The following is a 27,311-nucleotide window of genomic DNA, read 5'->3' on the forward strand; positions in this document are numbered from 1 at the left end:
TCAACTGGCCCCTGTGTCAGCTAACTTCTGAATTTGCTGAGCCCAGCGCTGTCCCCAAGAAGCACAAAGACACTGGTAAATTGGTCTAGTTTATTCCAATCTGCAGGAGATGACATCCCACCCATACATACACATGCACACACATAATGTCATTCACCCATATCTACCTGACAAAGTCCTTTGAGTCACGGGGACAAAGCCATACTTGGCAGTCCCCATGTGGCCGGTTACACCAGTTAGATTTGGTCTTTTTTCAGAAATAAGGACAGCTGATGTCCCAAGAAAGCTAAGCCCTTAACTAGAGAGATTAAGAACCCTGGAGCCAACAGATGGATACAGCTTGAAATATATGCAAACTCCTCCCCTCTAAGGGTTATCCTTAAGACTCTTCCCAGGGGTCAATCTACAGACCACTGAAGGGACTCACAGGGTCCCTCTCAGTTAGAGCCTCTTCCTGTACCTTGCAGAGGTCAGAGGCGCACTCCTTTGTTCTCCTTTATGGAGGTGGTGTGTAATCTCTTAAGTTATGAATCCACTGACTGGTTCTGCCTTCCCCTATCACAGGAAACTGGACACATTGAATACAGTGCAAGGTCCCAGCCCAGCCAGAGAATGAGGCAGAAGGCATGGGGAAAGATGCTAATCTTAAAAAAAAAAAAAAAGTCAGCGGACGGGGTAAGGGTAGACAGGAGTTTATATTTACAGGGAGGAATGCTGGGGTTAAACATAAACTAGACTGTGCATTTGAAGCAGCTCCTTAGGCTGAAAATCAGCCAGTCATAGCTAAAAGATCTCTCCTGAGCTGGACTGGTTGAGACCAGAGGATTGACCGGAGCGGGCCATTTTGCTTGCTGCACTCTCAAGCTGCTGTGGGGACAGCATCTGGGTACTGAACTGTGGGACACTGAGGATCCCCAGGAAAACCACACTAGCTGAACAGTGCCCAGTCTTTTTCCACTTAGGGCTTAGGCTCTTCTAACACTCTTGCCAAGTCGTGAGCCAGCTGGAAGTCCTGGCACTAAAGGATACCAACCCCTTGCTGCCACTGCCAACCGCCCCCTCCCCCCCCCAATTTCCTAACATCACACTGTCACTGGCTGGGTGTGACTCCCCCAGTAGACATAAATTTCATGTGTCAGTCTGTTTCACTGCTGGGTTCTGGACTTGGGGCATATAGTGGGTGCTTGATGAATGACTGTGTCTCATCCCGAGTGCCCAGGATAAAAGATTCCAGAACACAGGCAGGGTCAAGGCTGAGGTTCCCATTCGGGAAAGGTGGGTCAAGGTTGATGCTTCACTGCATGAATTCTTGGAAATGGTCTCTGAGGATCATCAGGAAGCTACAGGGAAGACAAATGCCAAAGAGAGGCTTGGCCCTTACTCAAACCCCGCTGCCAACTTGGAGACCCTCGGGAGGGTGAGTCTTGACCCAAGGTCTTTGGAGGGGATGAAACCTTCCTCAAGTACCAGGCTGAGAGACAGTCCTCCTCACCCTTCCCTTTGACCAATGCAGCCTAAAGCAGGGGGCAGGGCACCTGAGGACCTGGGCTCCAGTCCACACTCTCCCATATCTAGGTGAACCCCTTGATCTTTGGGCAAGGTACTTAACCCTGTAGGTCAGCACAGTGAAAAGAGGGGACTGGCCCAGCTAAACTCTGCCAGGTGCCCTTGGTCTGATCGCTAGACTCCAGGTCTGGAGTGACTTGAAAAGGGAGTTATGAGTTGGACATAGCACACAGGAGGACTTAAAGCTTGTAATAGGTACTCGGTAAATAGCTACTGAGGGAGTGAGCGAAGGAAGGACAAGTGGGGGTGGACTGTAAATAGCTGAACCTGAGCATTTTACAACCAGACAGCTTATTTCTGTTTGAGGTTCACCACGATCACCCGACTTTCTGCCCTGGCGCCCTCAGCATCCTCCTTGGAATGGCTCCCCCAAGCCACTATCCTCACTCTGCCTCCAAGGCCCTTTCCTTTCCACCGTCCCTCTGCTGTCTGTAAAGGTGAGGTCACGAGAGCAAAGCCAGGGGTTCCTCTGGTTCCTCTGAAGGACTCCAATGGCTGTTCTTTCCTCCTCACTTTGTGTTATGTCACTGAGAATGGAGAGCGGCTAGAACCAAGGGGCATCAGTGGTGTCTGTGAGGCACCAGGAACACCAGAAGCATGAAGCTGCCATGGGGCTTTGTGCCTGCTCAGGATCTTCTGAGGGTGGGGAGAGGGGAGGGGCCCACCAGGGTCAAACCTGCAGTCTGAATTTAGCTTAGAAACCTAGAAAGAGGCCAGGCAGTGGTGGCACATGCCTTTAATCCCAGCACTTGGGAGGCAGAGGCAGGTGAATCTCTGTGAGTTGGAGGCCAGCCTGGTCTACAGAGTGAGTTCCAGGACAACCAGGGCTGTTACACAGAGAAATCCTGTCTCGAAGAGAAAAAAAAAAAGAAAAAGAAAAAAGAAACCTAGAAAGATGAAAGATGAACTGGTGGGCAGGACCCTCTTCAAACATGGGAACTCAGGCTTGCAGGCTCCATGTCCTTTCCAGTTTTGGTTTGCTATCAGCCCTTCTGTATAGCGGGGGCAGGGCAGCAGGGAGCAGAGAGGAGGGGCCGAGGCTCAGGATTCCCCAGTCTCATTAAGGCAGGTAAAATGTGCTTCCGTAAAGAAATGAAAAGGAAAAAGAAGTGAGTCCATAGGGCAAACACAGAAGGCGCTCATGATGAGAAAGCAGAGGGGGCGGGAATGGCAACCCAGAAGGTCCAGGCGGGTCCTCAGGGCAGGCTGGCAATGTCTCTCTCTGGAGGGGGGCCAGCTGGCTTTGGGCTGCTCTCATTGGCTTTTCCTTCAAACATCATGACCCTGGTTTAGAGATAAAGAAGACAAAACAAAAGAGTTAGGACTCCTCCCCTCATACAGAGATCTCCCCAACCTTGCTCTGCAGGGTCCTCAACAGAACGCCCCCAAGGCACTGTGGGAAGGCCTCATGAAAGATCACACTGGTAGCTGTGTGGAAGGTGCTGCTGGTCCTACTTCTAGAGGAAAAAACTGGGGGTACAAAGTGGCAGTGGGACTCCCCAGCTGCTCAGGCAGTCCAAGGTGGAAGAAGGGTCAGCCCTCTAGACCTCCAGGCCTGTGCCTTCTTCCCCTACCCAAGCTGTCTGAAGAAGAGTAGGATGGACCAGAGCTCTGCTCAAGAATCCCATCAGATCTTAAAAAAAAACCAACTCCCCATTGGCCGATCTGCCATGGGGTGCACGCCTTTAATCCCAGCATGCTCTGTGAGTTCCAGGCCAGTCTGATCTCCATAACACGTTCCAGGACAGCTAGAGCTACATAATACAGAGATCCTGTCCCCAAAAAAGGAAGGAAAGAAGGAAGGAAGAAAGGAAGGAAGGAAGGAAGGAAGGAAGGAAGGAAGGAAGGCAGGAAGGCAGGAAGGAAGGCAGGAAGGACGGACAGAAGGCAGGCAGGCCTACCTGCCTCAACAAAACAAAACAAAATCCTTCCCCACTGGGCTACAAATGAAGTCCACTCTGGGGAGGAAACAATAGGCTCAAAAACGTAACCTTTTGGGGAGACTGCGTTTTAGTGCTGGCCTTCTGCTTCAAGCGGAGTGACTCAAACAGTTAACCTCTTCGTGTTTATACGGAAAGGGGCACGCCGCAAGCTCTGGCCAACTGGAACATGGGCTCAGCAGCCAGCCCCTTGACTTCATTGGGCCTCAATGAGCACCTTGAATGAGTGTGTGCAAGTGTGTAAAAGCCAGAAAGTAATCTCAGAAATCATTCCTCAGGTGCCTCCTCTTTTTTTCTTTTCTTTGAGACAGGGTCTCTTGGTGGTCTGGGACTTGCCAAATAGGCTGCCTGGCAGGGTTCCACCTGTCTCTGCCTTCTAAGCACTGGGATACAGGAATGTACCACCATACTAGCTTTCAATGTGGGTTCTGGGAACCAAACGTGGGCCATGCCATTTCCTAACTGAGCTGTCTCCCTAGCTGAACAAGCTCCTTCATTAAGCAAGACAAGTATAGTCCTAAAGATGCACCACATGGGTATTTGCCCTTGGCTGGGCACTGGGTAGAAATCACCACGCCATCTCACTAACCCTCAGGACAATGCTTTGTGTGCTGGCATCTCCACAGAAAACACTGAGAATCAACCAGGAATGGTGGTGCACACTCGCAATTCTGGCTCCTGAGCTATACAATAAACCACATACACACACACACACACACACACACACACACACACACACGGACACACGGACACGGACACACACACACACACACACACACACACACGGACACAGACACACACACAAACATGGACAATGACACACAGACACAGGGACACACACACACATACACGGACACACACACACGGACACACGGACACACACACACACATACACAGACACACACACACAGACACGGACACACGGACACAGGGACACACATACACACACACACACACACACACACACACACACACACGGACACACGGACACGGACACAAGGACACAGACACACACACACAAACATGGACACTGACACACAGACACAGGGACACAGGGACACGGACGGACGGACACACACACACACACACACACACACACACACACACACACGGACACGGACACTGACACAGACACGGACACACATGGGTACACAGGCATACACACACAAGGAAAAAAGAATCCAAAGTTCAAGGTCAAAGATAACCTGCTCAGGGTCATTAGGGAACAAGTAACAGTGTCAGGATTCAAAGTAGAGTTGACTTTTTCAGGGAGGGAGGTGGTGAAAGAGGTTGGAGATAGGTCTCAGGCAGCCCAGGCTGGCCTTAAATTTCTATGTAGCTGAGGATAGCCTTGAAACTCCTGTCCTTCCTGCATCTACTGCCTTAGTGCCAAAAACACAGATGTGCCCTACCATGCCCAGCTAGAGCGGATTACAGACTGTCAACTCACCACAGCCAAAGGGAGTAGGAGTACACTTTACAAATGAGGAAGCAGGTTCAGAACATGTTGACAGGAGGGGTAGGAGTGTAGCAAAATGGTTAGAGCATTTTCCTACCATGTATGAGGTCTTGGTTTCTTTATATAAGCTTCTTATATAAAAGGAAGGAAGGGAGGGAGGGAGGGAGGGAGGGAGGGAGGGAGGGAGAGGCAGCCACAGTCAGGTCTGGTATGGAACTGCATGCCTATAATCTCAGCATTTGGGAGGCTGAGGCAGGAGGATTGACACAACTTTTGAAGAGAGCCTGGGCTACACTGTGAGTAGCAGGCCAACCAGAGTTACATGGGTTACACAGTTAAGACTCTGAAGACCTTGTCTCAAAAAACTTAAAAAAACAAAACAAAACAAGCCGGACAGTGGTGGCGCATGCCTTTAATCCCAGCACTCAGGAGGCAGAGTCAGGTGGATCTCTGAGTTTGAGGCCAGCCTGGGCTACAGAGTGAGTTCCAGGACAGCCAGGGCTACTACACAGAGAAACCCTGTCTCAAAAAACCAAAACAAAAAGATAGACAATGCCACTATTATTTATGTCATTCATGAGGCCTCCAATCTTGGGGTTTGCCATGCACCCCAACGGAAGCTAATCTCTCCAGGTAAGGAAAACAGGCTCAGAAAACTCCAGCTCCTCACTCTGCAAGTAGCACAATGAATTGTCCACCCACTAGGGGATGGCCCAAGTGTCCTGAGCCTGGGGCCTCTCCCCACAAGATGTCCTTGCCTCTGAGACCCCATGAGGTGAGGAGGTACTCACAGTTTGAGGACAGCCGACCGCTTGCCCAGCATCATATTCACGAAGTCTCGATAGGAGATGGTGTCACTGACGCCCCCTGTCACCTCCGAGATCATCTTCTTCATCTCCAGGTGGGTCTTGGGGACCCCCAGCTTCTCCATCATCCTCTTTAAAGACATCAGGTCTGCCAGGAGGAAAAGCAGATCTGTTGAGTGGAGACAGGACACTGAGGCCCTGTAGGGAGCCAGAGATGCCCCATTCTTGTACCACACAGCTAACAGTGACTGACTCTCCCTGCAGCTGCAGCCAGTGATGGTTCTCCTGCGGACGGACGCAGGGGGGCGCCCTCCTTGCTCTCTTCAGAGGCAGTAAAGGCCAGCAGGTGGGGACCCGGGCTGCTAGAGTTAGACTTGGGCTGGGATCAAGCTTCTCTCCTCTTGGCTTGGGGTCTGGGAAAGACTGCTTCACCTCTCTGGGATGAGGGGTGACACATGTCTTCAACCCCAGCAGCTGGAAGGCTGAGGCACAAGGATCAGTGCAGGTTTTAGGCCAACCTGGGCTACATAATGAGGAAGGCCTAGGGACACGGCTCAGTCAGTAAGCTGTGCAAGCATGAGGAACTGAGTTCAAAGCCCCAGAACCCAAATAAATACTCAAGCACACTGGCACAAGCCTGTGATCCCAGGGATGGGGAGACAGAGGCAAGAGGATCCCAGAGACTCACTGGCCATCCAGCCTAGCCAAATCAATAAACCCAGGTCCAAAAAATATAAAAAAGAGGAAAGCAATTTAGAAGACCCTGATGCCGACCTCTATCTTCTACACACAGCCACACACAGATGCACTTGTATATGTGTGCCCACACACACTTGAACACACACGCAGGCACATACAATCGGTTTGGAGGGGAAAGAAAAAGGAAGAAATGGTAACTGGGCTTATTCAGACGTGATGTATGCGATGCTCTCCCAGCAGGTCCTCTGCGTTAGGGTGAGCCAGGGTGCCTGGGAGTTAGCCTGTCCCCAGACACTCAAAGTCAGACTTCCTCTGGCCCAGCACAGAAGAGACCACTTCCACAGAGAGCCACCTGCCACTTCCATTCTGCTGTTGCAGGACTTTCCCGAGGCTAGGAGGACAGGGAGCCAAAAATACCCCTCAGCGCAGGAAAAGCAACAAAAGGAGAAAACGGAGAAAAACAAGGGAGGTACCAAAAAGTCACTCCACCCCAGGGGCCTCCGCCCGCTCTCCACTCCCTCCAGCATCTGAGGCTATTTCCTGGGAATTGTTCACAGCGAACAATGGATCAGCAAACCAGGGTGCAGGGGCAGATCTCAGGACTGTCAGCCGGGCTGAGGTGGGCAGCACGTGTGCAAGACCCGAAGCTGCTAGCCTGTCAGGCTGTTCTGTGGAAAAGAGCTCACGGCACACACACTAGCCACCAAACTTCAAACTGGCAAGACATCTCCTGGAGACATGTGGCATGGGGCCGCTGAATGCCCTGACCCACTGTGCCCCTCTCGTTGGTGAGATTTTCCCTACAGATAACCACTCAGGCGACCAGATCCATCAAGAGAGATGGTCGCTGTGAGTTGATCAACAACAGTTAAAATAGAAAATGGTATGTCGGCAAGACAGCTCAGCAAGATGGGTAAAGGTGCCTGCTGCCAAGCCTGAGACAGTTTGATCCCTGGAACCCAGGGACTTGACTCCTGCAGGTTGTCTTCTGACTGTCAAACACATGCCACAGTGGTCCAGCCACTCCACATAAACAAATAAATGATAAATGTAATTTAAATTTTTTTGTTTTTGTTTTTTTCAAGACAGGGTTTCTCTGTGTAGCTTTGCACCTTTCCTGGAACTCACTTGGTAGACCAGGCTGGCCTCGAACTCACAGAGATCCGCCTGCCTCTGCCTCCCGAGTGCTGGGATTAAAGGCGTGCGCCACCACCGCCCGGCAATTTAATTTTTTTTAAACTCAGAAATAGTAACACAAATGTGATAGTGCATGCCTCTAAACCCAGCACTGGGAAGGCCGAGGAAGGTGGATTGCTTGAGGCCAGCCTGAGCTACATAGTGAATTCTAGGTCAACCTTGGCCAGAAAAACCGAAACAAAAACCCACTGAAGACAAAGCTCAGTCAGTAGAGCGCCTAGCCTCACACAGCCCTGGGTTCCATCCTTCATTCCGTTTAAAGTGAGCATGGTGGTTCACGCCTGTAATCCCCACACACCAGGAAACTGGATGATCGGGCATTCAGTCATCTTCAGCTATATACTGAGTTACAGACCAGCCTGGACTACCATGAGACCTGTCTCAAAACAAAAATATGAGATCATCTAAAGCCTAAACTCTAAATGGTAGTTCTTCAGGTGTTGGCTGAATGCATGTGAACCCATTCATGCAATGGAATAGCCTGGGTAGGGACAGAGCAACAGAGAACCTGCTCGGAAGCAACGCAGGGACTGAGCCCACCCCTCAACACTGGGGACCCACCAAATCCTTTCACTTCTGAGTCACAAACTGGGGATGACTGAGCAGCCTGAACCACGGCCCAGTCCTGCCGGTGAAGAGCAAACTACAGTTTCCCACAGGATGTAAGTGCCCCGGGACTCCCACGCCTCTGCCGCCCCAGCACCTTGATGGCAGGAAGCAGTGGGTTCTGCTGGAGGGGAGAGGCAGTGTCCACGCTCCCTGCCAACTGCAGGACAAGAGACAGCAGTGAGCACCAGCAGACCTGGGGAGAAGGAAGCAGCCGACCGACCCTTGGTCCAGGAGTCACGCAGCCTCCGCAGGCCTGGTTGGGACAGAGCTCTAGGCCAAGGAACCCAGCAGGGAGGCACGCCATGACTATTCTCAGGCAGTGAAGCTGGGCCAAGAGTAGAAGGGACCATAGTGGGCTAGGCTTGAGGCTGGACAGAAAGATAGGTGAAGGGGTCTGAGGAGGGAGAGGAGCCCCTTGGCCCTGAGGATATGCCTAGAGTCACGTACCGGCAGAGTCAAGAACTTCAACCTGAATGACAGAAAAAACAAACAAACAAACAAAAAACCCAAAAAACCTGCTGTGAATATCCTGCATAGAGGCAGAATTCCGGTCCCTGAGAGACTCCTAACAAGACCTACAGAACAGCCAGCCAGCCACGCTCAGTCAGAATGTGTGTGACCCCTGAGGTTAACTTTACCAGCGCACCCGGTTGTCTGTGCTGAGAAAAATCTGCCAGACAAGACCATGGGCCCTGTTTACAGTCGGAACATGTCTTGACCTCTTAGTGACCTATGTTATGTTAAGAATTCCATTGACCTTTGTGACCTACAATTTTATCTCTTCAGTCTGTTAAGTCTGTGTAGTGCACTCATAAAGCACTGTAAAATCTCACTTATGAAAAGACAAATTCTTCAGATAAGAAGTATGCAAAAACATTTTTACTTATCTTTTAAACTTAGATATTGCTTATTTTACCCTTTGAATGAAGTAATCTCAAAAGTCACCAAAGTCACACAGATAGCTATTGTCAAGTTTTCCCTTTCTCGGAGGCTTCGATTTGTTTTATGTAAGTCTCTCTCGAGAAAACTACACTACTTCCACTGCTGTCCTTTTTCTTTTCTATTTTTTACTGTACTTTTAAAAATTATGTGTATACGTGTGCGCTTGTGCACTGTGCACTGTGTGTGAGTACAGTGCTCACAGGTCACCAGAAGGTGCCAGGTCCCCAGGAGCTGGAGTGACAGTTGTCTGTAAGCCATCTTATGTGGGGGCTGGGGACCAAACTCAGGTCCTCTGCGAGAGCAGTGCACACTCTGAACTTCCGAGCCATCTCTCCAGCCCTTCCTCTTTATTTTCATATTTTAAAAGATGTATTTATTTTTATGTGTATGAGTGTTTTTATGTGCATTGTGTGTGCTGTGCACTCAGAGGCCAGAAGAGGTCGATAGATCCTTTGGAACTAGAGTTATTAGGGGTTGTGAGCTACCATGTGGCTATTAGAAAATGAGCCTTGGTTGCCTGCAAGGACAACCAGTGCCCTTAATCACTAAGTCACCCCATCCAGCCCCCCATTTCATTTTTTAATGAAGTGAATTTGGAGTTGACTAAAAATTTTTTTGTGTGTGTGGCGGGGGTTGGTTTTTTTTTTTTTTTTTTTTTTTTGGTTTTTCGAGACAGGGTTTCTCTGTGTAGTTTTGCGCCTTTCCTGGAACTCACTTTGTAGACCAGGCTGGCCTCGAACTCACAGAGATCCGCCTGCAAGTGCTGGGATTAAAGGCGTGCGCAACCAGCGCCCAGCTTGACTAAAAGGTTTTAACGCGGATTCAAACATGAACAGTAAGAAAAGGGGGTGATGCTGGGTATGGTGGGAAACCCTTCTATAGGTAGATGGATCTCTGTGATTACAGGCCAGCCATGACTACACAGCAAAACCTTGTCTCAAAATACAGGAAAAGAAAGAAAGAAAGAAAAAAAGGAAAGAGGGAGGAAGGAGGGGAGGAAGGAGGAGGGCCATGGCTGGCACGATGGGTGAGTAGGTCAAAGTACCTGCCACAAGCCCGACAACCCATTTCATCCCCAAGCCCCAGAACCTACACGGTAGAAGAGAACAGCCTCCTGTAAGTTGTGCACCCCCCCCCCCACCAAACATATACGTAAATAAGTGGTCACAACTCAGTCTGAAATTCTTCTTTGCTCTGTTAATTAAGATCCCAAAGCCACCTCAGTGGAAGTCTCTGAAAAGAATTCAATATCGCCCTGGGTCCCCTGCTGCTGGTGACAGGGTAGCCGGGCCATCGGTCCCATTAGGGAAATGTCAGGGTGTTCTTTAGCCTCACCCAGGGCCCCTCAGCGGACCAGCGAGGCTCTGTGGCTCTGAGGCCTTCTACCCACCCTCCGCCTCTGCCTCCAACGGCTCACTCACCGATCTCGCCTTCATTGTTCAGGTCGAACTCCATGTATTTCTCTGGAAATCACAAACAAAAGCTGTTAGTTCGGAAGCCACAGCTCTCCCTGCAGAGCCCAGTGACTCCCTGGAAAGGGCTGACTAAAAACTTGGGGAGCCCTTGACACCCTCCCCAGCCCAGGAGTCCTGTCATAGCTGTTGTCTCTGGAAGAGCCAAAAATTTTTCCTGATACCAGATAGGCAAGAATCAGCTATGGGGAAACTACAGAGCATGTTGGTAGCCATGTCTCCTGATGGTCACAGTGTTCCTTTGTGGTTGAATAGTCTAGAGGCTCCAGTTTGGTTGTTCCCGCTGTACAAGGGTACACACACACACACACACACACACTAACATAGGGTCCGCATCCTCAAAAGATTAAATGTCATGATATTATTTTATATTACTTAAAAATATGTTATCCATATATATAATACTTAATGTTACTGCCTCGTGGTGTTGATACCAGCCTCCCTTGTGGGATTTTCAAGAGACTCATGGGAAGAAATAATCCTAACATGGAGATCTGATCTATTATGATTTGCATCACCTTCCTCCATGAATATGCTACCCACATCATGACTATTCATAAAAACTTCTTTGTATTCCACAAAGCAAAACCTCACTCCAATCTCTCTTCGGAATGTTTGCTTTGCTTCACCTTGATAAATCAACTTCTGCTTAAACTGTCTACATCTCTTGATTGAATTGTGTGTGTTCGCATGTGTATGATGTGTGCGTCTGGGCATGCATGTGTGTGGAGGCCAGAGGACCACTTTGAGATGTCAGTTCTCTCCTTCCATCTTTCCATGGGTTCAGGGGATTGAACACAGGTCATCGGGAGTTTTTGTGGCCAGTGCTTTTGTCTGATGAGCCATCTTGCCATTACCGGACTGAATTCTTTCTTAAAGATCAGTATCCACAATATTCCTGCTTGCACCACTGACTTACAGGCACCCCAAGGGAAACAGCAATGGGCCACGCTGGCCCTGGTAGGAAGAAGATAGCTTCCTTAGAGTAGGCTGCAAAGTGAAACAAATTATGTTCTTGGAGACTTAGGGGTGTAGGGTATAGGTGGGGCAGGCCTTGGGGTGCCTCCAAGTATCCCAGGAGGTGCTGATGGGCAGCTAGTACGGCAAGCCTGGCTCTGAGACTGAGATGCATGTGTGGGACCTTCCCCAAAGCCTGCTGACCTTGAGATAGCAACTCCCAAGCCATAGGAGACCAGCAAGAGAAGGTGGTGGGAGCCGCCCCAGCTTCATGTCTTCTGACCAGGGCTGTATGTCAGCAAGTTCTTGCGTAGCTTTGGACATGTCACCCCTACGTCAGCAGAGTGTGGTCTATTCTGCACCACAGGACAACCAGGATGAAAAGCACACTGTTCCCCTCCATCCCTCCGGCTGGTCCCTCAGTCTGGAGTGTCCTCCCAGGTATGCTCAGGCCCCTCCTCACAACTTCAACTTCTGCTGGCACATCCAAGGGGTCTGGTGCCCAGTGAGCACCCATCTAGATACAGTGAGCACCCATCTAGATACAGTGAGCACCCATCTAGATACAGTGAGCACCCATCAGATACAGTGAGCACCCATCAGATACATTAGAGTGAATGGCTTAAGGATCTTTGCGTCTCCCCAACTAAACTATGCTTCCCTAGGACTCCCTGCTCAACAGACCCAACCTTACCTCCCAGTGAAGATGTGACTTCGGAGCCCAAGATCCTGTTTTCCTTCCTAGAACCCCACTATAAGGAGTGGGCCCCTGTGCTCTTTGCACATCTCTCCTGCAGGCTCCCCACTCCATGACATCATATACCTAGGTTGAGACCTGGGGCTCTAGAGACAGACTGACAGGGTTTAAGTCTCAACTCGGCCCTAAGTGAGCTATGGGATCCCTCTGCCAATAATCCCACCTCCCCAAGCCTGAGTGTGTTGGCCTGTGAATGAACAATTTCACCATCTGCCTCCTAATGGATGGGGAAGAGGGGTCAGCAGAGCACGCTGGCTGTTGTTGAACAGGGCTTTATTGACATGGGCTGACACTCAGCACCTGCCGACCATTATTAATATTACTGCCATCTCAGTCCTGGCCAAGACGCTGTGAGCCAGATGAATGAGGCAGGCAAGCACACTGGCAGGTACTTGGCCTTGGAATGGGAAGGATGCCCACACTGCAGACGTTTGGGAAAGGGATAGGACATCCTGGATACCCTCTGTAGAGCTCTGGGTTCCCATCCCCCAAGTGCACCCCAGAGGCAGGAAAGGTGGGTCTGCCCACTCCTTGTGTGCCCAGGCTCCTCTCCTTTCGAGCCACTGGCGGAGGACCAAGTACCAAGGCCCCGAACAGAGGAACCTTTATACTGCCCCTCTCCCCGCGCAGGCTCCTGAGCCCTGTTTTCTTTTCATCCCATGCTGTTGGGATTCAATGGGCAGAAACTCTGCCCCCCTGCCCCACTGTAGCGACACAAATGTCTATTCTCCACAGGGGCTCCTGAGAGGCTCCACCAGGGAGGGGGAGATGCAGGGACTGCTCACAAAGGGCAGATTGTGTGCTGGGGCCCTGGGAGTGCACAGGGCCTGGATGGAGAGGATAGGAGCCAACCTGAGCCACACTGGGCAACCATGGGACAGAGGGCAGGGCCAGATCAGGCCTGCAGCCAGAGGTCCAGTGGCAGAGGAAGGAGAAAGGGCCTGCTCCTGCCTCTTGGGGGACCCCTGTCTCAAAGCCTGATGGGAAGCTGGGCATTCTAGATAAATGGGAGCTGTGGGGCCAAGGAGTCCTGTCTGCCATGGGCTGAGGGAGCAGCCAGCTCTTCCGGGGGCAGTTGGGCAGGCAGTCCTGGCTCACCTTTGAAGGCTGCAAGCTTTTCCGGAAGGTTCTCTTCATCGCTGTACTTCTGGTCACAGAGGAACTCCTACAGAGGTGAGACCACAGTACTGAGCCAGGGTTGGGGGCAAAGGTCACCTATCAGCAACCCATGCAGCATTCATCCCAGCTTCCTGGGAATCCTCAAGGCAGATCCACAGTTACCTTGGTGGCAGGAGGTATTCTCTGAGCTTGGGGACAGGGCTTACCAGAGCATCTACTTTAGGGGACTGAAAACCTTCAGGGATGTATGTGCCTTGTACTGTCCCCAGGACACCAAGCTCCCAGGATCTGGGAAGCTGTGCATTCCAGAGACAGCTCCAAGTCTGTCATTCACTTCTTAGGTGTGTGGTCCTCAGCAAACGACCTCTCTGTGTTCACTGGACATTACCTTCCCCACCAAGTAAGCATCAGGGCTGACTACTCCTTGAGTCTGCGGGGATGACAGGAGAGCAATGTATGGCCTGAGGTACCTCTCTCTGGCCAGAAAAACTGAACGCTACCCTTATGAGATCACTTAACCTCACACCTCCACCCTCCCTGTAAAATGAGGTTTAATCCCTGGTGCGCTTCTCTTCAGAAGCTACAAAAGACAAATACCTGAGACCCTTCAGAACCAGATGGATACTGTGGGCAGCTACAGGGAGGAACCAAAAGTAACAGCAGCCTTTGGTGGCTCTCAGGCACACGGGCTCTCTTCAGACCTCCCAGCACCTCAGGAGGTAGCCGCCATTACCAGTTCTACATCTGAGGAAACTGATGCTATACAGTAAGAAACCCTGCCGAGCTCCACCGTATTTAAGCCGCCTTAAACCACAGCACAGAGAGATGCAGAGTGTGGGCCGTCTTCACATCTGGTCTCTCGGCTTAAAACAGAAAGCTATCCCAGCCCTTGGGAGGCTGAGGCAAGAGGATGGCAAGTTCAAGGCCAACCTGGGCTACATATCAAGAGTCTGACTTAAAACAGCAACCACAAAGGGCTGGAGAGATGGTTCAGCATCTGAGAGCACTGGCTACCCTCGCAGAGCACCCGGGGTTCAGTTCCCAGTACCCACACAGCGGCAGCTCACAACCACCTGGAACTCCAGTTCTCGTCAGTCTGATGCCCTCTCTGACCTCCAAGGCCACTGCATGCATGTGGAACACAGACATACATGTGGCCAGACATTTATATACACTAAAAAATATTTTAAAAAAAATAGCATCAAAAACTATGCTGTCTATGAGTGCTGGCACCTGACCGGACAGGGGCAGTATCAAGGTATCTTAGCACACCTCTGCTCAGCTTATAACGAGCTAGGTGTCTGGACAAAGTAGACACAGTCCCATCCAACTGTTCAGACTCTGCTAAGCACTGTTTCCTGTGGACCACACCTCCATTTATCCATTCATCCATTCATTCACTGGGCGTTTCCTGAGGGACCACAGCCTGAATGCATTTATACTGTGCTGCACTTCGGCATCCGGGAGCGGTGAGACAGGATGGGTAAAGTTTCCCATCCTAGAACTAGAGTCCACACGGTTAGGGAGGCTACGGAGATGGCTCCATCGGGTAAAAGTGCTTGCACACAAATAGGAAGACCTAAGTTATACACCCAGTACCAAGGCCAAAGCCAGGCCAGACAGCATACCCTTGTAACTAACGCCCAGCACTTCTGCAGCAGAGGTAGGAGGAGCTCTGGGGCTTGCTGGCCAGCCAGCCATGCCCAATCGCTGAGCCCAGGTCTCAAACAAGCCAAGTAGACAGCTCCTGAGGAACGACTCCAGAGCAAGGTCGACCTCTGGCCTCTACTCACATGTGCATACATGTATGCACACACAAAACTAAGAAGCAACACTCAGATAAAATGTGCCAATCAGCCGGGCGGTGGTGGCGCACGCCTTTAATCCCAGCACTCGGGAGGCAGAGCCAGGCGGATCTCTGTGAGTTCGAGGCCAGCCTGGTCTCCAAAGCGAGTTCCAGGAAAGGCGCAAAGCTACACAGAGAAACCCTGTCTCGAAAAACCAAAAAAAAAAAAAAAAAAAAATGTGCCAATCAATCTTTTTCTAAATTCCCACTAAATGACGCCAGCCTGTACACACACATCTTGCGAGGGAGAGCTCACGTCCTCTCCCGTCTATTGTGAACCTAGTAGACAGAGATGACAAGGACCTAAGTGACCTCTGTCTGACCCTTCTGCAGCTCAGATTCCTCTGCTTACCTCAGTATCCTCTGACAGAAGGGGACAACCACCTGCACGTGGCTCCCCTCCCCGGGTTCAGAAAGGGTCATGTGGCTAAGCATTGACTGTGGCCAGAGTCGTGTTATCTTATTAAATCCTCCAGCCATTCACATTCTGATTATATGGGCTGGAACTCAACCAGAGGGGTTACAGGAGATGTCTAGCCTACACAGCGCTGAGGGCTACCGGGAGGGACCCACCTAGCTGGAGATGGATCCTTCTCCCTAGGAAGCCAGGGCTGTCCCCTTCCTGGCTCTGTGGAGAGAGGCTTTTCCTCTGGGCTCCAGCTCACAGCTCTTTGCCTAGCTCCCCCATTACCATACCAAAGTGGGACAACTCACTCTTGTTGGTGACCCCCCCCCCCCCCCCCCCCCCCCCCGCAAACCAAGTACCTCCCGGGGTCCTGATCCATTTAGGGACAGGTTAGGTCAGTGGCTTTTAGATTTCGGGGCAGTAAGACAAGGGGCATTAAAAGCGGGGGAGACTCTACTTAGGACCTCAGTGAGCATGACTACAGAAGTCAACCAGTTCTAATTTTAACAGGGCATCTACTTAGCTCACTTCCAACTCACTGTGTCTCCATGTTCTGTTAGCATCACTAAAGCCTGGATGGCCTCATGCGGTGCAGCAAGGGGCTGAAGAGACATCTCAGTGAAGTGCTTGCCACGCGAGCCTGAAGGCCTGAGTTCATTCCCCAGCACCGGGTCAAACCAGGTGTAGCAGCACAAGCCTGTAACCTCAGTGCTGGGGGGTAGACACAGGAGGATCCCCGGGGCTCCCCGGCCAGAGGGCTCATCTGACCAAACTGAGGAGGTCTGGGTTCAGTGAGAGACCCAGTCCCAAAAAATAAGGTGGAAGCCAGACATGGTAGTGCATGCTTTTAATCTTAGCACTTCAGAGGCAAGTGGGCCTCTATGCGTTCAAGGCCAGCCTGGTCTTCATAGAGAGTTCCAGGCCCAACAGAGCTACAAGGTGAGATCCTGTCTCAAATAAGTAAACAAGTAAGTAAGTAAGTAAATAAATAAGGAAGGCAGAGAGTGATTAAGGAAGACAATACCCCCCTCTGATGCACACACACACACACACACACACACACACACACACACACACACACACACGGCACCTCAGGGGAAAGATCCAGAGGACCTGGTCTGCTCCCACACTGTGTGGCGGGGCAGAAGTTCTGGGAACTCCTGCAGGGCTGGGAACAAGGGCAGGCCCACACTGCAGAAGAGACTAACAGTGGGCCCCTCTCACTGGACTTTCAGATTGTGCTCTCAGAAGATGCAGCAGGGTGGGTGGGGGTGGGGAGGAGGAGCGTGTTTTGAAGACCTCCTTTATGCCGAGGACACATTTTTTTAAGCACATATCTCCATCTTACATATTACTCAATCAATGTAGTACGTCGCCCTCCCATCTCCCGTCCCCTGCACCTCCACCACCCAGGCCGGTTTTCCACACTACCTCCTTTTGTTGAGCTCACTCCGACCTCAGAACCTTTGCTCCAGGTTTGCCCCATCCAGAGTGAAGTGTCTCCACACATCTGCAAGTTCTCCCCGTCACTTCAAGACTTTGATCACAAGGTTCTCCCTTAAGCCCCTATTTTTAAACGAGACAGCCTGCCCATCAGTCTGCCTCCACTTGCAATCCACCTGACCTTGCTCTGATTCTTCTGTCCCATGGAACGAATGGTCCCTGCCACAGTTTCCACTGAGTCGGCTTTCTTCAGATGCTGTCCATTGTCCAGCTGCCCTTGTGAGGACACAGGGTCTGCAGAGCAGGTGCTCAGGTGTTTGGGAAGGAGTGGGTGAACAGAGACCCGGAGACGAACAACCTCCCCAGGGTCTCATCACTAGCAAGTGGCCCATCTGGGAATGACCTCCCAGGCCAGGCAGCCTGGCCTTTGTGCTCATCCACAGCTGAAGAGCAAAAGCCATTCTCGGAAGTAGGCGTGGGGAGGTGCGTACCAGGACATGTTTTTCAGCTAGTGCCCTCTGATGTTGGATGCTCGGCCTTCCACTTTAACTGGACTTGGAGTTGCCATGGAAACACACCTCTCAGAAGGAATGTCTGTGAAGGGGCTTCCTGAGAGGTAGAGCAGAGAAAGGAAGACCACACCCTGAAGGTGAGCAGGGTGGGCCTGGAGCCCTCGACTAAATAGAAAGGGGGAAGGAGGCAGCCAGCTGAGGACCAGCGCCTGTCTCCGACTGCAGATGCAACGTGACAGCCACTTCACGGTCCGTGACACATCTTCCCCTGGGATGGGCGTCCCTTACGACTGTGAGCCCTCCCTTTCTCAAGTTGCTTTTCGTCAGATATTTGGTCCCAGCCATGAGAATAGTAACTTACAGATGCCCAGCACCCTACAGTGGCCAGCCTAGAGCACTCCTCACTCCATCAACAAGTGTTTAGAGAATTCGGAAGAGACCTAACATTTGTCCCCACCGCTTCCTTCAGCCACCTCCTGGAAATAAGCGGTTTCTCCAAACCGTGGCTGGGAGTGACAGACCATGGGGTGGACTCCAGGAATGGATTCACATCTGCTTTTGGAACCAACAGTCGCAAATGCTTGGGCCACCCGAGTGACCAGGGTGGGAAAAGGAGCTGGCCCATTCATGTGTGGGTAGGTAGCCCTGGGTTGGGACAGCTGTGTCCTTGGCTGGGAGCAGAGGAGACAAGTGTGCAGGAGGCAGGGTGGGGATTCACAAGGTGCCAGCTTCCACCATAGCTCCAGGCTTTGGACTCTTGGTTCTGGCTCAAGCACAGCCCAGGTTCCCTTCCCTGAACCTCCCCCACATCCCTGCTCAGCCTCTGGGGAAAGCTCTGCCCAGAGGCCGGTACCCTTGAGCCGGACCTTGAATCCAGGCTATGGAGAGAGATAACAGTCAGCCTTGATATTTGGAAGAAAAACCAAATAATCAACAAGGGATGAACTGGGGTCAGAATGCCTGAATTTAATTCACTTAGTTGCTGTGTGAAAATTCTGCATCTTTATCTGGACCTCAGTCTGGCCATCAGAGGAGTAAGAAGATCCCTGCAGTCTCCTAGGCTTGTCTTGAAAGCTAGTGTGAACTAGTGACTAAGGACACCAGTCAGTACTGAAGCTTGTTAGGAATTTAACACGTATTGTGCTTAACTGTCAGCTTGTCACCCCCGCTGAGACCACCATCCATTATTAACCACTTGCCTTACCTGGGGCTGCAGACCTCTCATTCCCCTTCCAGGTAGCCATTTGACAGACGGGATGAGAAACTGAGGGGTCGGGGCACTGAACCAGTTGAGGGTTACAGAAGATTTGCACCTCCCCAGGGTCTCTATCCCTAGGCCATCCCAGCTACCACCTTACCCCAAACAAGGAGGTGGTGGGCTAGCCACAAATTTCAGGGAAAAGAAAGACAATGGGGGTAGGGTGGGTGGGTGGGTGGGGTGTCACCTTTCCTGAGGCAACAGGTTATTTAGGGAAGGTCCTCCAAAGCTCTCAGGAGTCAGGACGTCCTGTTGCATTGGTTGAGGCTACCCTATCTCCTTTCCCAATCCAACCTATTGTCCCCAAAGATCAGTTTTTCAGGGAACACAAGAAGCTGAAACACTAGAGTGGCTTATAAGCCTCCAGGGGAGGCTTGGGAAGACGGCAGATTGAAGCATCTACCTAGCCTCAGAATCCAGACCCTTCTGGATCTCAGAGCACCTGGATTGTGCTCCTTGGTCAATAACTGGGGAAACTGAGGCCCCCAGGGATCAATCCCCCTAAAGTCATAATGGATGGACTCCAGGTGCAGGGCAAGAGCTAAGAACGGGTGGGGTGAGTCAAGTTGACTGGGTGCTACCCCAAGTCCCCCATCTAGTAGTGCTCTGTGGCCCTGGATGACTTACTTTCCCACACTGGGCCTCAGTTACCTCCTTCATAAAATGAGGTCACAGTGAAAGACCCTTCACAAGTCTGCTGTAAGGATTCAAGGAACTCCATTTGGCTGAAGATGACATATATAAAGCTGGCCTAACTACCATGTGTCAGTCACCACCACCTACCCCCCCCCAGCCACACCCAGAAAGCAGAGAAAGCAAGAGAGGGCCCATCCGTGAGGACCTCCTCAGGAGGCTGGACCCTCTGGTTACCGCTCCTTAATGGCAAGCTTCTCTTAGTCCTCAAACTCCTGGCTTCCACGATGGAGACAGCTGTCCACCTGGTACAGAGATCTGCTCCCGCAGCTCCAGGGAACTATGCTGGCAGCCACCCTGGCTCCCGGCTGTCTTGGTCAACAACCTGAGATAAACAAAGTCTCTCCCTCCACCCCAGCCCCATCCCAAGGGCTCAGAGACTGGAGGGGTTAGTTCAGTGAGGAAGAATTTACCACCAGCTAGGTGTGGTGGAGTGAGATGGGAGGATCAGAAGCTCACGTCTATCCTCAGCTACAAAGTGAGTCTGAGGCTATCTTAGGTAACATGAGACCTTGTCTCACAAAAAAAAAAAAACAGAAACAAAACAACAAAAAACTCCAAAGCACCAAAGACTGGCAAGTCCATGCTGTGTCAGACCTCTGGAGTCGCCTGTCATAGCTGATTCAACTCCTTTCCCGAACATGTAGCGTGTTCAAGGCCCCTTGTTTCTGGCCCTCTCGACACATCAGCTACATGAGGGCTGAGGACATCGGTATTGTCTAGAATGCATGAGGCTCTGGGTTCGATTCCCCCCACCACTATAAAAAGAAAAGGTGAGTGGTTATCGCCATCCTAGAAGCCAGCCAACAGACTAGTGGCTGATGCCCTGTGAGTGCCAAGGACAGGCAGCACCATGCTAGGATCCTGTGGCCTCTGACACAGCCCACAGGCTCTCAAAGGGCCAGGGCCAGGCCACAAATGCCCAGCCTGGCACCTGGCGGGCAGCAGGAACCTGTAACAAGCACCCACAAAGACAACAGGCTCACATTCCCCAGGGCCCTTCTGGGGCCTTATCCGGACACAGTGTCCTCGCCAATAGTCGGGCAGCTAAAGAAAAACAGCCCAGTGACCACACACATAAAGCAGACCTCACAGAAATTCCATCTCCAGCTGCCTGTGACATGGCCACAGCAAGGTCACAACTGACCAGACCTGCAAGGGACACTGAATCCCCAGAGGCCCACGTGACCTCTTATCACCATCTCCTTTATAATATATTAAGGGAAGAGCAAGAGAGCCGGGTGCCCTGGATGCCAACGGGCAAGGACAGAGCGGTACTGCCAGGGACACTGGAAAGACACACCTGCATAGTCTCCTGGGTCATGTCTCAGTGGCCCCACGTGGCTGGAAGAGCGGGCAGGAGACACAGTCACTCTGGACAGAGATCTCCCTGCACCCCACCCTGCACCCTCCCAGATTCCTTCCCAGGTGGCAAGTGAGCACAGAGGTAACTAGTAGGTACCTAAACGGGACAGGGAATGCAGAGTGTCCTTCATTTGACCCAAGAGGCCTGAGACACGGGGACAGTAGCCAGAGATCCTTATCCTACATCAGCAAGGGAGGCCTGGGCCACCACAAAGCTGCAGCCACCTGGTGGACTGGGGCCAGGGCAGGCCATGGATGATGTCTGGAGTCAGACAGACTTCATCTGAGCCCCTTCCTTGGCTGAGTGACCGGGGCAGGTGACTTCACCAGGCTGGGCCCTGCATTCCCTCATCTCTAAGATGGGTATCATCCCTGCCCCAGAGGAATGTTCAGAGTTCTCTCTTCACACCCGACACGCGCGCGTGACAGAGCACCCCACTGAGGCAGATCTGAGCTGACGCATGGTGAACACCAGGCATGGAACATTGCCACACTCACATCCTCATGTGCGTTCAAAGATCCTGACCAATCACAGGCTCAGCTGTAGCCTCCCCACCAACAGCTCCTCCAGATCATCCCCAGTGCACAGGCACTCCAAGGGGTAGCCAGCCCAGCCCCACGGCTTCTCTAGGTTCCTATGGGAAGACAGAGGAAATTTCTCCCATTGCCATATAAGGCTGGGCCTGGCTGGCCTGGGGTCACCTACCATGCCATCAGGGCGTGGGGAATGCCAGCTATGTGGAGGGAGTAGGAGGCACTTGCCTGGTCCAGCTTGATCCAGTAGTGCTGACATGTACACACAGAGTGTGGAAGGGGGCTGGGTATCCCCAAAAGGGGTCGGTGAGGCAGAGCTGAAGCAAACAGATCTACAGAGTCTGAGCGCCATTGTGGCTGTTTCTGTTTTGTTTGAGACAGGGTCTCCCTCTGTAACCCAGGCTGGCCTGCAACTCAACCCTCCTGCTCACGCCTCCCAGCTGTTTTGATGACAGGCAAACACCACCACCTCTGGCTAAACTGTGGCTGTTTAATCTCAGGCAATTAAGTCAACTTCTCTGAGCCCGGTAGTCATAAGATGGGAATGATAGTGCCCACACCACACAGTGTTAAGAGCAGTCAACATGCCTGCTGTAGCGCCAGCACACTCCAAGGAACCTGAAAAAGGACAGTAGAAACCAAAATGGGGATCTCGAGATGACTCAGTGGGTAAAGGTGCTTGCTGCTAAGCCTGATGGCCCGAGCTCAATCCCTGGGACCCACATAGAAGGAGAGAACTGACTCCTCCAAGTTGTCCTTTGGCCTTCAGACACAGACTGTGGTATGTATGCTGCACACACTTACATATACACTAATAAGTTAATGAAAATTTAAAAGTACTTTTTGTTACTGTTTTTATTCAAGACAAGGTTTCTCTGTGTAGCTGTGGCTGTCCTGGAACTTGTTCTGTAGATCAGGCTGGCCTCGAACTCAGAGATCCGCCTACCTCTGCCTCCCAAGTGCTGGGATTAAAAGTGTGTGCCATCACCACCCAGCAAAAATACTTTTTAAAGAAGAAACTAAAGTGAACCCCTAAAAAGCTGTATTACGTGTCGCCCCATGCCCCCTCAGTGTCCCCTAGTCCCACCAGACTGCTAGACTTTGACTCTTGACTCCCTGTGATAACAATTGCTAAGATTGAGCGACCTTGCTGCACACAGCCACTCAGGGATGGAGAAAGGCCCTATGGGAAACTGGAGGATTGGACCAGAAAGTCTCCTTAGAGCTGGGCTCTGCCCAGACAGCAGCTGGTGGTGCCCATGCTCATGGGCAACAACAGCTGGTCACACAACCCCCGTGTCGTGAGCCACCAAGTCATGCTGTATGCTTTCCTGCTTACATGGGGCCAAGAGGCACCGCTCAGCCCAGCCCAGCACAGCCCAGCTCAGCGCTGCCCAGCTCAGCACAGCCCAGCTCAGCCCAACCCAGCTCAGCACAGCCCAGCTCAGCACAGCCCAGCTCAGCCCAGCCCAGCTCAGCGCTGCCCAGATCAGCACTGCCCAGCTCAGCACAGCCCAGCTCAGCACAGCCCAGCTCAGCCCAGCCCAGCTCAGCGCTGCCCAGCTCAGCACAGCCCAGCTCAGCCCAGCCCAGCTCAGCGCAGCCCAGCTCGGCGCCACTGTCCTCACTCCAGTAGGGCAGAGAAGGTGTTCTCTAGTGGAAGACAATCTGGCTGTCAACACAGCTCTCTAGAATATTGTATTCTGAGGTAATTCAGTGAAGCCATCACCATGGGTCAACCAGACTGGGACCCTCAAGCAGAGCCACCCAAAACTCGAGTCTATCCTTCTCCACTGACTGTTGCAGGGGTTCAAAAGGGGTGGGCCCACTGTTCCCAGTGCAGGGAAGAGGGAGCAGCTGGTATGCTCCTGGCATACCTCCATGCCCACTCTCTATACCTGAGGACTTCACACAAATGATGATGCTCACAACAGAAAACTCTGTGCATTTCACAGACATCATCTGGCTGGGGGAAAAAAAAATCACTACTACTATCTCTTGCTGGTAAAGGAGGCTCAGAGAGGTGAGGCAGCTTGCTGAAAGCCACAGAGCCCGTGCTTGGCAGCCTGCCTCCTGGCTCTGACTGTAGCGCAGTCACCTTGGCCTGCTGTAATGCGGGAGTAGCTCAGTCACCTAGCATAATCCTCTAGGGCCCCACACTCTGGATTACACTACAGCGCCATAGCGCCCAAGCTCATGAGGAAGATCTGAAAACGGCCGGCATCCTGCAGCAAGGACACCAGGTTGCAAGCTGTGACGGTGGCCCCCGTGTGGACCGGCTCAGGTGCTTGGCCTCTCCAGGCGTTTGAAGTCCTGACGTGGTCAGACCACAGCTCCCACTAGCCCACTCTCTGCAGTGCCAGTACAGTCAAAAAAAACCAGCCCCTGACAGCCACAGGCCCGGCCCTTCTCGAGCCTCCCATCCCATCCTACCCCATCCCAAGCCTTCATCTGTAACCCCAAGCGTGGGGTCAGCACAGCAAGCCCCAAGGTCTCAGCTCCTTAGAGGCCTCTAAGGTCACCTGATGCCCATCTCCAGCTGTCTCTGGCTTAGGGTCCTGTTGGCTATGGGTGGAGTCAACTAGCTCAGAACCTGCCTAACTAAGTGGCCCAGGGGGCTGTATGAGGTCATGGTCCCAGGTTTCTGTCCAGAAAGCAGACGCAGCCAAGGCTGGGGTGGTGCTGAGGGACCTTCCAGAAGCCCAGCAGGCCCGACCCAGCCCGGCCAGATGGACATGGCCCCCGAAGCCATGCTTTAAGACAAGCATCAAGGGGCAAAGGAGGAGGGATATCAGAGGGCCCAGAGCCTTCCAGGGGACTCCGGGAGCCAGTGGGGGGCGGGAAGAGATGCCTGTCTATGTCTAGGTAGTAAGGAAATAAAAGAATAGGAAGGAAACACTGCCACGAGATCACAGCCCCCACATCTCCAATTACCTCCAGGGTGCTGACCCGGCTCCCCACCAGGGACCCGGAGCTTGTCCCTCTGAGTATCCAGAGACCAAAGGGGCAAACAAGGGGAAATGTCTAACCTTATGTCAGTGGGCTACTTCTGCCTCCTATGTATTCATAACTCAATGGCAGAGTGCTGGCCTAGCATGGAGAGGGTCCTGAGTTCAGTCTCCAGTACAGGAGAGAGAGACAGAGACAGAGAGAGAGAGACAGAGACAGAGAGAGAGACAGACAGACAGACAGAGACAGAGAGATCTAATACCCTCATGGGATGTCTCCCTAGAGTTAGACCCCAGACCATGCCGGCTCCTTGCCTTACTGAGCCCACAAAGGGACCCTGCGGGAGGTGAGACGCCCTTACTGAAGACACTAGTCATTTCTGAACCCGGATCCTGGGGACCGTAAAGGCACAGGCTGTGCCACCTCCGTGCTTTGCCAATCCAGGAGGCCCTGACACCTTTCTTTATCTCCTGGGATCTACACGCTCAGTAGCAAACGTACGGAGCTGCTATTGTGTGTCTGGCAGCAGCGGAAGGATTTCTTTCTAGAACTTCCCCGGTCGGTTCAAAAAAAAAAAAAGCAGTCCCTCGGGCAACTTTTCTAAAAGCTGGTGAAAAGCTGTGTGTTGGAGTTGGAGGTGGGAGGCGACAGGGAAATGCCAGCATCTGCCAGCCAACCCCTAGTGTTAAGTTCTGTGGTCCATGGAGACAGCACTGGCCCAGGGGTCCCTTCTGGCGCCAAAACCCTTAGGTGGTCTCCAGCGGGCTCCCGGGAAGCCCCTGCCCGCCGGCACCGGGCTCCTTCACCAGCCCCACCTCCCTGGTCAGAGAGTTACAACTTGCAACCGGAGACGGCCAGGCAGCGAGCTAAGGGGTGGAGTGGACTTACCTGGAGTCGGAGGCCACACGGCAGGGGCCCGAGATGCAACTGGGGAAGGCCAGGGGGAGGGAGGGGCTGATTTTTGTCTGGGGGGATGGGGTGGCACAGTGGGGCACAAGGAACCCGCACGCTGTTCCCCGCTGTGGCACGGCTTACCCGGTTGATCTCCGCCAGCCTCCTCTCCTGCCGAGCTTTGAGCAAGCCGAACGCCTTCCCTCCTGCGGGAGACAAAGAGGCGGCGGGGAAGCGGGGCGACCTCCCGGGCCACGCGCCCCCTCCGAGTTCCCGCGCGTGCCGCGCCGCGCGCACAGGTGACAACCCGGGGACGCCGGGCGCGGGACAGCGCGTGGAGAGCAGGCGCCTACCTTGGAACCTGTTGCTGACCGCGACCGACATGGTGTGCGCCTGACTCCCGCCAAGGAGAGGGACGACGGGGAGGAAAGCGCGCCTGGTCCAGAGTTTCGGCGGCGTGTGGCGACGGGACCCAGGGGCGGAGGGACCGCGCGGCCGGACACACCCCGCCCCGCCGGCGGCCCGCCTCCCGCGCCCCTCCCCGCGGCCGCCCGCGCGCGCCCAGGGCATCAAAGCGGCTGTTTTGCTGGACGCCTAGCCCGCCGCTGCCCCTCTGCTGGAGGACGCGGAAAATGCACAACAGCCATCTCTTCCCGTCCACCAGGAGAGACAATGTCACAACTCAGAAGTTCGCAGAGCTGGTGGAGTGCCAATAGAGGTGGTCACCTTACTGTCGCCTTTGCCCGGCTGTGCCACTACGACACCAATTAAATCAATTAGATAAATATGTGTTGTTAATAAAGACTTTGTTGGGTGCTCACAGTTACCTGACACTTGCCTCTGTGTGTGTCATTTCATCCCCCAACCTATGAAACAGGATGGGTATGCCTATTTGAAAGAAAAATCTGGAAGCTGAAGCCTGGAACACAAGTCCTCCAGGGTGAGAAAGAAAGCAGCCAGTGATCGGTAGTAAACTTCTGCCCTCCGGGGTTCTCTCATTGTGCTGTAAGCCTGTATTTAAGACCTCCTCCCTCCTTCAATAAATGGCATTCGGCATTTAAAAATAAATAAATAAATAAAAATTTAAGAAAGAAAGAAAGCAGCCGGTGATTCCAGATGAAGCCAGGCTGTGGATGCAAGAACTGGAGACTTGTAGAGAAAGAGGTCATGAATTCTAGTGTCCAATCGATCTTCTAGAGAAAGGGTCTCCGTCGAATTGTTAAATTGTGGACACAGGCACAGATCGAATGTCTTGGCCAGGGGAAAGAGACGTCGCCGCCTCTGGTATGTCTCTGGGAATTGGATCCAGGAATTCCTCTTCCCTGGATTTGTCTCAGGTTTAGACTCCTTAGAGTGGGGTCCTGGAACCAGATGATTGTCCTTTTTCAGGGGAGAAGAATAGTCAGGGTTCACACAGGGGGGCCAGACAGAATGAGATGGGGCTAAGGCGAGCAAAGATGTCAGGAGGACATGGACCCTTGCTCCTAGGTTACCTCCCTCTGCCCATACATTCATCCCAAGCTCCCTACTGAGCAGAAGACTGGAAACAGGAGCAGGGACTGCAGTGTAGATGTAAGGCTGTCAGGGGTTTGGGAATTCAAAAGCCTACGTGGTAGTGTTCCCTCTTAAAGCTCAGGTAGGGCTGGGCAGCGGTGGCACACACCTTTAATCCCAGCACTCAGGAGGCAGAGGCAGGCGGATCGCTGGGAGTTCAAGGCCAGCCTGGTCTACAGAGTGAGTTCCAGGACAGGCTCCAAAGCTACACAGAAAAAAAAAAAAAAAAAAAAAAAAAAAAATCTGGGCAGGAGCTGGACTTAGCAAAGGGCACTCATTGGTCCAGTCCCGTGTTATCTATGGCCCCAGGTAATTGGGTTGGCTGTTGTTGTGTGCC

The 27,311-nt window shown here is 52.4% G+C and overlaps 1 protein-coding gene across 2 annotated transcripts; it reads right to left on the bottom strand.

Moving 5' to 3' along the window:
* Positions 1-76: 76 nt before the first annotated feature.
* On the bottom strand, positions 77-25,914 carry Aif1l (allograft inflammatory factor 1 like). Of its 2 annotated transcripts, none has more exons than XM_052724851.1 (6): positions 25,774-25,914; positions 25,565-25,626; positions 13,503-13,569; positions 10,640-10,681; positions 5,757-5,940; positions 77-2,850 (listed from the first exon to the last, which is right to left on the bottom strand). In XM_052724851.1, the coding sequence occupies exons 1-6, from the start codon at positions 25,802-25,804 to the stop codon at positions 2,763-2,765; spliced, it is 474 nt and encodes a 157-aa protein (XP_052580811.1). In that variant the 5' UTR covers positions 25,805-25,914; the 3' UTR covers positions 77-2,762. The 2 variants fall into 2 exon arrangements, with proteins under 2 accessions (XP_052580811.1, XP_052580812.1); XM_052724852.1 differs by having other exon boundaries at positions 5,757-5,919; positions 25,774-25,910.
* Positions 25,915-27,311: the final 1,397 nt, after the last annotated feature.

Source organism: Peromyscus californicus, unplaced genomic scaffold (genome assembly GCF_007827085.1).
Source record: "Peromyscus californicus insignis strain IS unplaced genomic scaffold, ASM782708v3 Scaffold_7__1_contigs__length_154581171, whole genome shotgun sequence".
Taxonomy (NCBI): domain Eukaryota; kingdom Metazoa; phylum Chordata; class Mammalia; order Rodentia; family Cricetidae; genus Peromyscus; species Peromyscus californicus.